General features: G+C 40.8%; 1 protein-coding gene across 1 annotated transcript; it reads left to right on the top strand.

Annotated features, from left to right (window-relative positions):
- The first annotated feature begins 4,241 nt into the window (after positions 1 to 4,241).
- On the top strand, positions 4,242 to 12,315 carry nherf4b (NHERF family PDZ scaffold protein 4b). Its single transcript, XM_079355936.1, has 11 exons — positions 4,242 to 4,343; positions 7,443 to 7,470; positions 8,140 to 8,204; positions 8,297 to 8,508; positions 8,595 to 8,799; positions 8,920 to 9,056; positions 9,163 to 9,367; positions 10,060 to 10,256; positions 10,448 to 10,660; positions 10,769 to 10,984; positions 11,088 to 12,315. The coding sequence occupies exons 1-11, from the start codon at positions 4,310 to 4,312 to the stop codon at positions 11,118 to 11,120; spliced, it is 1,545 nt and encodes a 514-aa protein (XP_079212062.1). The 5' UTR covers positions 4,242 to 4,309; the 3' UTR covers positions 11,121 to 12,315.
- The last annotated feature ends 367 nt before the right edge of the window (positions 12,316 to 12,682 follow it).

Below are 12,682 nucleotides of genomic sequence, written 5' to 3' on the forward strand. Positions count from 1 at the left end.
GATTAAAGAGGGTTCATCTGAACAGCATGAATCAAATGTTATCAATCTGGACAACAAATGTAAAAAATAGTCATTTTTTGCTGTTATCTTTGGTTGTCTTGATAATATACTGATAAACGAGCCTCACAATCCTTCTAGAGAACATCTGGAGCATGGCTGACCCAGAGCCATGTTTGTGACAAAGCTTTAAAAAAAAAAAAAAAAGATATTATGCAATCAATTGCTAAGGGGGACTTGTAGGGGTTAGAGTGTATGACTGACGATCCTGCATTATTCCTAAATCTGCATCCTAATGTGCATGCTAAAGAAAATGTTTAAGGCCTATTGTAAAAACACAAAGAACAGCATCCCGAAAGCTTTAAAACTAAAACACATATTTTATCTTTGCCCCAAATCTATGACTCAGCCCCTTCTGAACACAAGAAGAACAAAATGATCAGAGTCATGAATCAGAGAAATAATAGATTACAGAGTGCATGGATCATGGACAGCAGTTTACCAATGTTTTTTACCCTTCACGTAGATGAAATTAATAAGATGTCACCGGCGGCCAAGTCTGATAAACCTTGGCCAATCAGTGCTTTAATTTGTTTACTGATCTGAGTGGCAGAGGCTGTAGTGGAGGAGATCCTGAATAGACCATTCAGGCTGCTGTTGCCATGGATTCACAGATCAAGGAGGATACACAGGACACAGACACTCACAGTGAGACCATGTGTGTCACAGTTAAAGAGCCGCCTCTGGACTCTCTGCATGGATGTCACACAGAGCCGCCGGAGCGACGAAATGAAGGGCAACACTGGTGGTTCTGTCGCATCTGTCCTTCCTCATAGTGTCTCCACAACACTGTGTCACCAGCTCTGTCAGGAGTCTGCAGCAGATTGCAGCCACATGCCTGGACCTGACATGTGTGGAAAATAAGATCATGTTAACAAAAAGTAAAAACGTCCTTCACATCTATTTGACCGTTCTTGCACTCCAGCTCTTTGGCAAGGATTTAGACGCAGATGGGAGCACTGTGTCTTGTGACTGGGAGGATCCCACCAGGGATGACTGAGCGGGACATACACTTGGATCAGAACCAGGACTTAAAAGTCCGGTAGAAACCCCACTGGCCCTCTCTCTCTTTTCCCCTCTCTCACCACCCTCCCTGCTGCAGAGGTTATGGAGAATCTCAACACACAAACTTATTGTCCATGAAAACAACTTCTTTTAACTGAGAATTTATCTGTGAATTTTGTTGTTGGTGTTTGATAATTTATAACATCATGGTAATGAACAATGCTACTGTGAATTTGTGCCTAGTCTGCCAACAAGACTGCAGAATCACCCCAGCTGACCCCGACCCCCCTGGCAGCAGACATTAAGACAACAATATAGAAACGATCAATCGTGTTGATCATGTTCTTGGTTACTTTTGTGGGCCACAAAGAAATCTGTGTGTGATTTACTTTCTCGCCATCCCAGTCACTGTCTTCTGTACCAAAAAAATGAAAAATATCGAAACCAGGAAAAGGTGTTTACAAGTCACAGTATTTCATGCACACAAGCAGGATACTGACAACAATTATTGTTGTATTTGCTGAGTGAACTGTAACATATATTCTCGTGGCTTCAGAGGTCATCTCCCCTAACACACACAGTGCATTAAAGCGCAACCTTTGAACGTTTGTGAAGGTGAAGTTACTAATTGACTGTGTGTGGGCCTTTGCACCTTACACACAAAAGGGAAGGACAGTTTCTGCTGGTTGTAATTACCAGAACAAGTGTGGACAGATAGAGGAGGGTGAACTATAAATCTGAATAATGACCTCCTAATCTGTTACTTCCCTCGTGATACTGAAGGACATTCAAAGCTTCTGTTTACCTTCAAAATAAAGAAACATAAGCTCAACAACAACAACAAAAGCTAGAGACTGTTTCTGACTGAACTTGTTACAAATAGTTTAATAAGACTGAGTAAAAAGTTTTGGGTTTTTTTGCTCTGTATTCTTTTTTATTGAAACAATGCAATTTAAAATCAAAATGGTCAACCTGTCAAACATGTTTAACTGGCTTTTGTTGCCATCTAGTGGACTCTTAAAGTAAAGCAGTTGTAATGACTTGAAGTGTGGCTGTAACTCAATGTTAGAGTCAGTTGCATCGCAAGTAGGTCGAGGGTTCGACCCCCAGCTCCTGCGGCCACATGCATGACGTGTCCTTAGGCAAGACACTTAACACCAAGTTGCTCCTGCTGCTTCATCGGCAGTGTATGAATGTGTAGCTTATTCTGATGGACATTTTACACTGCAGCTTCTTCCATCAGTGTGTGAGTGTGTAGGTGTGACCTCAGTGTAAAAGTGCTTTGAGTAGTCAGAAGACTAGAAACGTTCAACTAACATGTTCTAATGGCTTAAACGACCACTGAACTCGTATTTTTGAAAGAAAATTCAAAATAAATCAAATATGAACTGATATTTTCTGAATGATTTGTTCAATTCCTGAGGTCGAGATCTTTTTTGAGAAATGTCTGTCATGATGAAAACACTTTCTACACAATCTAAATTCCCTAAAAATAAAAGTCCTTCTTCCCTCTAGAACACACAGGGACACATTTTCACACACACACACACACACACACACACACACACACACATACACACACACACACACACACACACACACACACACACACCACCACCACCATTTTTTGTACACATCAACATGTCGATTGACAGCATGGCTGATGGTTAATATGTCACATTCTCCAACTAAACAAAAAATGATTAACAAGCAAACGACTTTTAAAAGGAAGCCATTAAATGTGACACTTCTACATTTTTAGGATGTAACAGTCAGTGACTTTAATCCAAGCTGCAACCTCTGGTGTTGAAAAAAACAGTTGATGCTGAAGTGCAAAATCCTGCAGTTCATCAAGTGTCCACTAGAGGCTGGCTGCAGAAGCACAGGAAGTCATACAAGTCATAAAGAGGCATTAATCCTAACTTCAGTCTGTTTCCATCAGCTGACACTCCAAAAGCTTTAACTTCTGTCTCTTCTCTAAAGACGTATCCTTCGTAACTTTCTTTATTTAGCACTTTACACACAACACAGTTGAACAGAAAAGAAACAACACATTAGAAAGTAACAGAAAGGAAGAACAACAATCAAAATGAAAGAGCACTTATGCCCAGTGTGGCACAAGACCTACAGAGGTAAGCCTGAGCTTGGCGGGTTTTTCATGATTGAAGGAAAGAGTCGAAATATTTTTGAGTCTTATAAAACACACATTGTGGGTAAGAGAAGGATGTCGGGCCGTAGAGAGTTCCACAATTTTGGATCAGCTGTAAAAAAGGCTGGGTCTCCATTGCACCTTGTTCGGGTCAGATGACCTTAGATCTGGCTGATATAGGGACTGGAGTTCTGAAAGATAAGTGGGGAGGTCAGAATCAGAGTGATTCTCTGAAAACTCTGGCTGCTGCATTTTATGCAAGCTGAAGACGAGATAGACACGACTGAGTGATACCAAAACAAGGAGTATCTGAGGGCTGTTAAATTCTGACACAGTCAATTTAGTTCAAGAGCGCAAGATCAATATTATGAAACAAGGAAAATGTGAGCCAAGTGGATTTCTGGAACAGCAAATAAATAATCTAAAAAACAGATAATAACTCTCGGTGTTGTATGGCTTCCTGTAAGACTCCTCATGAAACAGATATGACGGTTAATAATCTTACACAAAACACCCTCCTTCATCCTCCTTGTCTCTGTTTATTCCAGTCAATCAGTTCCTTGTTCTTTTGATAACATGCATCAGCAACATTTATTCTTCCCCCTCGCTGCAACAGCGACACTTTTAATCTCAATCCTTTATTTGTTTGTGCAATTTGTCAGAGAACTATGGCCTTGGCACTGACCCCCAGTCGTGGGTTTGTTACTCATAGGAAGAGCAACACAGATACAGTTTGTGCACACGCGCACACACACACACACACACACACACACACACACACACACACACTCACGCACTCACACACACACACACACACACACGTCGAAGTGCAACATTTCCAGACCTACGAGATGAAAGTCAGTGATAGATAAGACACAAACTTTCTCGTTATGTGTTTTGTACTTTGAGTCCATGGCACATTACAGAAGAAGACAATACCCAGAGTTACATGTGTTGAAAATTTTCACACACAGATTAAACATTAAGCCTGCAGTGTCCCGAAGTGGGCGGAGTCTTCTGTGTGGTCAGAATAAATGTTTGGACACACAGGCTTTCCACATTTGTGTCTGTGTGTGTTTGTGGAGCTCTGTGCACCTGATGGGAAAGAAACACATCATGAGGTCAAGTTCTGGTAAGAAGTGAAACGTCTTGATTTTTATTCACAGCTAGTTCTCTCATCCTCTTTGTCAGTTTTATTGTCTTTATTATCTGATTTGTATAATTTTTTTTAAGTATCTTTGTCGCTCATGCGTGTGACATCTCCACTGAGATGCATCTTGGATCACATTTGGACCACATAGTCCAAAAATAATTGCATTTAAAGCCAGGAAAACACGTTTTCAATTTAAAGCTTGTTAAATAGATACATTTCTTTAAAGAAATGCTTCCAAGTTACACAACATGATTTATTATTTCTTTTAACCAAAGAGGCTGATTTAGCCTTTTCAGCCGACCCAGTGGACCTCCAGTAGCTCGTCTTTGTGTGTTGTGGACCACGATGGTCTAGAACATAAGGTTTTTATTATGTGGAAAAGCAAACAGTGGACCATTAGCTGCTCCAAGTGTCTGTGCTATATGAGCTGTTCAGCCGAGGAGCTGCTGCGTCACTTCCAGTAGAAGTGATGTTAGGGAGGGGACTTTATCTGGGGACTGAGTGTTACTCATAATGTTAGAATAGTTTGTTTTTATATCATAGAGTAGCAGAGACAAGGACTCTGTGTCACTGACTAATGAGCAGAACAGATAAGCTGATGTAGACGACACATCAGGGTTATTACCACCTCAGACATGAGCACAAACAGTTTAACAGAGTCAATAACGTGAACACAGACACCGCTAAATGCAACATGCTGTCAAAACAGAAGCACATTAAGAAAAGGACGAAGACAAAAGTAGGTAAAAACATTAAAACAGGAGAGTAGAAATCTGCACCACGGAGCAGATTCTCAGAAGGCCATTCTGTAAATATGAGTCTGAGGGCAGGATTTAAAAGATGAAACAGAGTCAGCTCAATAAGTAGAAGACTGTTCCAGAGCTGAGGTGACATCACAGAGAAAGCTCGATCACCCTTTGACCTTGACTCAGGCACAGTGAGCAAGCCGAAGAGGGCTGAGCTCAGAGGTCTTCTGAACACATATATTCATTTATTTGAGTTGAGCTTTACTCTACAGGTTTCAAAGGATGATTATAACTAACAGCAGTGATATGCCTACAGAAAACCAGGGCAGCGGATACAACAGCTAATCAATCAATCAATCAATCTTTGTGTGTGTAGCACTAATTCATAACAGAAGATATCTCAAGACACTTCACAAAAGAGCAGGAAAAAGATTTTACTTATTGGAGAAAAACAGACTCATCTGCAAAAATTGCGCCTGGTTTGAAAAATGATGCATGAAGAAAGAAAGGGACGGTCCAGAGGAACCTATCAGAGCTCAGGAGATATGGAAGATATGCAGTTAATAACGTACGTAAGATTTACAGATAGTGACATGTCGTCATGTGTGAATGCACACATGAAAGAGAGGGAGAGAGAGAGAGAGAGAGAGAGAGAGAGAGAGAGAGAGAGAGAGAGAGAGAGAGAGAGTCTAAACCTACTGCAGCAGAACTAGGAGCTTGTCCATACCTGTGACAGCCCTCACTATAAGCTTTATCAAAAAATAGAGTTTTAAGCCTTCTTTTTGATTAGATTTTGATTTTGTTTTGTTTTAATATGTTTTTATTTTTTTTAATCCTGGGTTGGTCTCTTTTTTTTCAGTCCAAAGACATGCTCATTAGCTTACATGGTGACTCTAAATTGCCCATGTAGGTGATATGTGAGTGTGGCTGGTTGTCTATCTCTAAAGTTCAGCCCTGTGATACACTAAATAACAGCAGGCTCTACCTTCACTCTCGCCCAAATGACAGCTGGGATTGGCTCCATCCCCCGCGACCCTGAATTGGAAAAGGCAATAAAGATAATGGATGGATGGATCTTGTATAGTGCGTCAGCTGCTGTTTATCCTCTGGTGGACAGACCAATTAAAAACAAACATCTGTGGGGAAAATAAGAAGTATACCCACTTCTCCAGACACGACTACACCACTCAGTAGTGTTTGCCTAAATTACAGTTAGACACAGTGAAGACTCCTTTATACCTGGTCAATGGTCAGATCTTGAGTCACACCTTGTGTGTAAGAATGAATTCAAATAAAAGATAAACTCTCCATATTTCAAAGGCAGGGTTGGTAATTTCCTCCAGATCTGCTTTTTGAGATGCTGGCTGAAATTATCTTTAGGTCCTGACAGAAATTAATAACTTGTGTTCTCTGAAAAAATAACAAAGAAAATCCATCATCTGTAGCAAAAAAACTTTAACCAATGTCTGCCACAAGGTACCAATCTGATAAACCAATCACACACCTCCCTGTCTCCCTCTTATACGTGCACTATAGCCCACGCTCAAATCACTGATGATGGAGTTTATACTGTGAGTTTGTCACTGGCTGTAGTGAGGAGTAAAATAGTCACGTTTTTTTTCCAGCTGAAGGAGACATGAGTCGCACATCTTTCCTTTAATATCCCTTGAAGTTGTGTTTATACCCACAAGATGTCATGGCCTGACTTGAATTACAGTAACCTTCTAACACTTTTCCTATCTCAGCATGCGATGGCTGAGATTTGCAAAATAGAGAAGATCAAAGTGTACCTGGACTTTTGGATTTTTTATTTGTAAGCTTAAGTTCATCATATTCAGCCTGCGGACTTTTTATCCATAACTCAGGCATTAGATGCGTTCGGTGAAACTGTGAAGATTTAAAGCTCTTTAATTCCCTCCCACCTGTTTAGAGGAGGACAAAGAGTAAAGATTATCATGTAAAGTCAAACCCTGTTTTATGGAGCCTCCAGTCAGGAGACATGTGATCCTTTGCCGGTACATAAAAAGTCAAACTGTTTTGCTGAAGCTTCACAGTTGAATAGACAGAAGCTCATCGACGTTTACGGAGATCAGCTGTAAGTTAAACGAGATTCCCTCGTTAGGATTGACAGGTAACGATCATGTCTGTCTTCGTGTTGCTGCACTGCAGCATGTGATCTGGTCATTGTGGTGTCAATGCAGCGTGAAAGTAAAAAAAATAATCACAATGTTTTAAAAAAAAAAAATGCTCATAAACATGTAAAGGAATATCAAATGTAAGTACTTTGACTTTGTGTTGTTTAAATCGATTAATATGATCTCTGTTTTTCAAGGTTTGGTGGAAATCATCGGTTTAACAGAGTAAGTTTGCTTTACTTATCACACCAACATCACAGAACAAAAACATTCATATTAAAAACAGCATAACTTTGTAAATATCATCATAAATCTATGTAAATATTGTACGTTTCACAGGATTTAAAAGTTGTTATTGACGCTGCTGGGCTTGTTGACTTTTGTAACGTAGTAATCTTAAGACTTTGGGTCCAAGATACACCAAGCATGCACTGATAAACACTACTGTTACTGTGATGATAATTACAGGTGAGGTTTGGGAGTTCACCTTACTATTGTAATAAAATATAGATTTAGATTCACGTTTGTCTTTATTTGACAGTGAACACAGTCAACCTCCTGTGTTTAAAATGAAGCCGATGCAGAAGTGTTATTCAGCTCGAGGCTGACCTGACTGACAGGTGTGTGTAATGGTTTGTTAAGAGGTTTAAAACCTGCCTCAGTTTCAGCTTTCTGCCTGTCACTAGGTTGTCTGAGGCAGGAGTTTTTATAGCACTAAAATATACATGACATTGGGTTTTATTGTGTTTACATAATCTCCAAGTTTATTTAAGATTGTTGCATTAAGACAGAGAACAGTGCACCTTTCTTTTGTCTTATATCTACAAATTCTCTTCACGTCATCAGTCAGTCATTATGAAATAAAGTCACATATTTCTTTATGTGTCTCTGCAGAAAATTTACATTTAATCCTAAAGAGGGAATCGACAACCCAGTGATGGTCATGGCAGAAGAAGCGGGTATATTCTGAATAGTTTTTTGTTTTTTTTAGACCAAAGGGGAAACTCTCCTGGGGAGGTTCGACAGCTCATCTCTGTCTCTTTTTGCACAGATTCAGTGTCCAGCCCCAGCCCTCGTCTGTGTGTTCTGAAACGAGAGGAGGGGGAAACGTATGGCTTCCACCTGCGGATAGAAGGGGGGCGCGAGGGTCACATCATCAGAAACGTGATGTCAGGAGGGGTGGCAGAGCGCAGTGGACTCAGAGACGGAGACCGACTTCTGGAAGTCAATAACTGTTATGTAGACGATGTTTCCCATCCTGAGGTAGGATGAGCTATCTACAGTATAACAGTGACAGAAACTGCTATAAAGGATCCTAACTGGACACACTTTGTTTCACTCTCTATCAGGTGGCCGCAAAGATAAGGATGAGTGGAAACCAGTTGTGCTTATCCGTGTTGGATGGAGAGGAGTATGAACAGGCTTTGTCTCAAGGTCAAGACCTCCGAGGTTTGGCTAGAACCCACAAAGGTGAGAGCTTCAAACCACCCAGACTCTACCACATCAACAGGGATCCTGGCTCAGGTCTTGGCATCAACTTCACACCTGTGGAAGGTAAGACCACTCCTGATAATCACAACAAGTCCAATGTTCGAGGTTAGATACAAACGGAGGAGGTGTTAAGGTGAAGTGTGCGCAGCGTTATCAGGTGGATCTCCTGGTTCTGCTTTGCAGGAGAGAAAGGTCGCTTCTCCGTGAGCCTGGTTGCAGGAGGCGCAGCAGCAAAGGCGGGGGTGTGTAAGGGAGATCGTCTGGTGTGGATGAACGGAGCAGCAGTGTCTGATCTCTCACACTCTGCACTCAGCAGGATGGTATAAAATCTGCTTGTGTAATTCAAAATGTCAAAATTGAGGACATAAAAATCTTTGGGTGCATGTTTCCCAGTCCTGTCAAACAGAAAAAAATGTTTTGCTGCAGATGAAAAAATGTGGCGACCGCATCACCATCCTAGTGCTTGACAGCGAAAGTGAAAAGTGTTACCTGCAACAGAGGATGCCCATCCTGCCCTCTATGGCTGTTCCACACAACCTGCCTTATAGAGCGAGAAAACTCCACCTGGTAGGTGGATCCGGGGGCTACGGCTTCCTGCTCCGGCTGGAGAAAATGCCATCTGGACGCACGTGTAAGTGGATGGATAAAATTGCCAATTTAATAGAAAGAACAAACAGACATTGTGTTTGACTTAACCTGAATACAAATGATGGAGTTCCTGCTGACACCAGAGGATTTCCATATTAACCAGATTTTGAATAATTCAGATTATAGACAACTCTGTCAGTGTGTTACCACTGACTTCATGTCACTGATTCTTAATGTGTGGGATATAACCAAGAGACGACCTACGAAAAGTGAAGCTGAGGTGGAAGTGCAAATGTCTGCAGTACCTCAAGTGTCCACTAGAGTCTGGCTGCAGAAGCACAGAAAGTCACAAACACACATTTAACAAAAAAAACTGCCTGGTTTACAGCCTGGTTCAAAAAAGGGAATAGTTGATTAGCTTGTTTTAATTGGCACACACTGCATGGGGGATGATTTTTATGACAACACATTTGAATTTCATTAGGGATAAGAGTTATTCACAGTAAGGTGTGTAGCTGAGCTGAGTGACAGGCGGGCGAGATGAAACGATTTTTCTGGAGGCTTAAAATTCAACCTCCTCGATGGGACTAAAAGTTCCCGGTAAGAACAGATGGGTGACATCACTCAGGCTTTCTCCATATTACTTACAGTTCAGTTCATAACACTTTGTCTCTATGGAGACATAGACTACGACCCCGAGTGTTAAACGTGTCTGTGTGTGTTTCTGAATGGCAGCTCATGTTTTACGTGAGATAGACGATGGCAGTCCGGCACAGAGAGTGGGTATGAAGGACGGAGAGATTCTGCTGGAGGTGAATGGAGAGTTAGTGGAGTCACTGAATCATCAGGAGATCGTGGACAGAGTGAGACTGAGCGGACAGAAGGTCTCCCTCACCACCATCACTCCTCAGGGGATGGATTTTTACTCCAAGGTGGGCATCACTTACTGGATACTAGTTTTCTACAAAACACACAACATCATATATCCAGATGTAGCTGATGCTGCTTGTTGTAATGTTGTCCAATAATGATCAGAAATGACTCTGCGTTTCTCCTTTAGAGTGGGTGTACAGCTTGTTTCTAAGGGTCTGCATTTCTTCGTTCCTTTGTTTCATGTCTACAGTTGGGCCTCTCCCCTCTTCTCTTCTGTGAGGACGATTCTGCTGAGAGAGAAAAAGAGAAGATGACGCCGGCTCTTGCAGAAGAACAGTCACCACAAAAAGAAGAAAGGGATGACACATGCAAGCCAAGAGTCTGTACTGTCCAAAAAGGCCCTTTGGGGTTTGGCTTTAACCTGGCCTGCTCCCCACAGAGTCCCGGGACCTTCATCAGCGAGGTGAGGAGGAGGAACAGTTTCACTATATCCCGTGGTGCAAAAAGAACAGAAAAGGCTGGAACATTATTGTTTGTTTCATTCATTTTTATGGTTTTTTTCTCCTCACAGGTGGCTTATGGGAGTTTTGGGCATGACGCAGGACTACGTGTAGGTGATGTGGTGATCGAAGTCAACGGAGAAAATGTGGAGGACAAATATCTGGAATATGTGATTATGCTCATAAAGGATGGAGGACATTTTGTCTCCATGAAAGTCCTGGATAAAACTGCCTACAGCAAACTGAAGCAGATTGACGCACCCACAAATGACATCACTGACAGCGAGGTAGAAAAACACATGCAGCTTATACAACATACGTGTTCACACCTGTATCAGTTCAATGATAGTGTAATATCTTTACAACATTGTCCTGTTTTTATCTCTGCAGGAGGAAGAAAATGATGAGATATCGTTTTTGTGAGCTTCAGAGAAAACGCCTGCTGACAAGAAATAAACCTGAGCTGAATGAAAGAAACGTCAGAAACAGTTTTATGGCCAAGTATGTGAGCACATAAAAGGAACTGGACTCTGGTTTTCCATTACTTTCCGACTTCAGTGAGATAACATGATTTCATTTCGGAAAGTCTGAATGTTGTAACAACAGCAACAAACAGCGTTCATGCTACGATGTAAGATGTGTGAATGTTGAAAGTTATTTTGAGCAGAAAGTGCGATGTGCGAAATAATCTAAAGTATCTTAACATTTACAAAACATCTTTTGCCCCTCATGTGATGACGACTCTGACGTCAGGTTGGGGAGTCAGAATCTTCCCCTGAGTTTTTGAGTTGTTGTTCCGACATGGGCAGGTGTTTATGTGCATTTTCCAACTCGGACACTGTTTTTTTTTTCTTGTATGTCTTCCACGCTACATGAATACAGCATTTTCCTGAAGCCCACGGTCATTTCCAGTCTTGCACAGGGTCAGCTCTAGATGGTTCTGGAGCATAAAGTTGATTATTATCGTCATGACATTATCATGGTGAGTGATAAAACAAAAGGGAGGACCCATGTGCTGAAAAGAAAATGTATTTATTAAACAAAAAATAAGATTAAAAAAACACTTCCTTTTTACAAAGTCTGTGTGAAATGAAATCAAAACACTCAGAATAAAAAACGTAACAAGAACAAATCATGACAGATGTCGACCATGTTGCTCGGGTTTAAAAACAAGAAGTAGGCAATACGCTGAATGAAACAACATCAGGGTCAGTTAAAACAAGCCACAAATAAATCCTGTCTGCATGATTCAAAACACATCAGTGAGTTCAGTACTTTGCATCTGTACATTTAGAACATGAACTCTGAGACTAGCACAGTAACCTAATGTAAGAGCTCAAATAAATACAAAACAAACTGAAACTTTTATCCTGAGGAAGTTCAAATAGGCTGAAATGTAAAGTTGTTTTTCTATGTTTTGGTCAGTAGTGAATTCAAGTCATAGATGAAAAGAGAATTAACTGGTGAAGTATTAAGTTATAAAAAGTGTTAATTATATGATTTTGTTTGAATCTTGCACATAAAACGTTATGTATTTTCTTTAGAATAGACAAATGTTTGTTATGAATATGGGCGAAAGGAAGTGTCGAAGAGCTGGAAATAAAACTATTCTCCTTTACGTCACATCTTAAGTGTCATCTGTCCTTTGTTTCTGTCTACTTACCAAGGAATGCCGCCTTGAACCTCCTAAAGGAACCTTCATATTACAAAAACATCAAAGATCAATGTTAAAAAAATGAAAGCATGAAACAATTTCTCAAGAAATGTGAAAGTAATTATTTGTTCCAAATGCAATTTATCAGAAAGTTTGTTCATGTTGTGATCTTGGTTGAGAAGTGATTTGAACCTGCAAGGCAGGAAACTGCTTGGGGCTGCTAATGATGGTGATGAACTCTGGCTGGAGAGCCCTACAATGAATTTCTGCCAACAGAATTCAGCATAGCCACAGGATTTGTCTGAAGGAGCAAGTCCTGCAAACACTGAAA

Source organism: Symphodus melops (genome assembly GCF_947650265.1).
Source record: "Symphodus melops genome assembly, chromosome: 11".
NCBI lineage: Eukaryota > Metazoa > Chordata > Actinopteri > Labriformes > Labridae > Symphodus > Symphodus melops.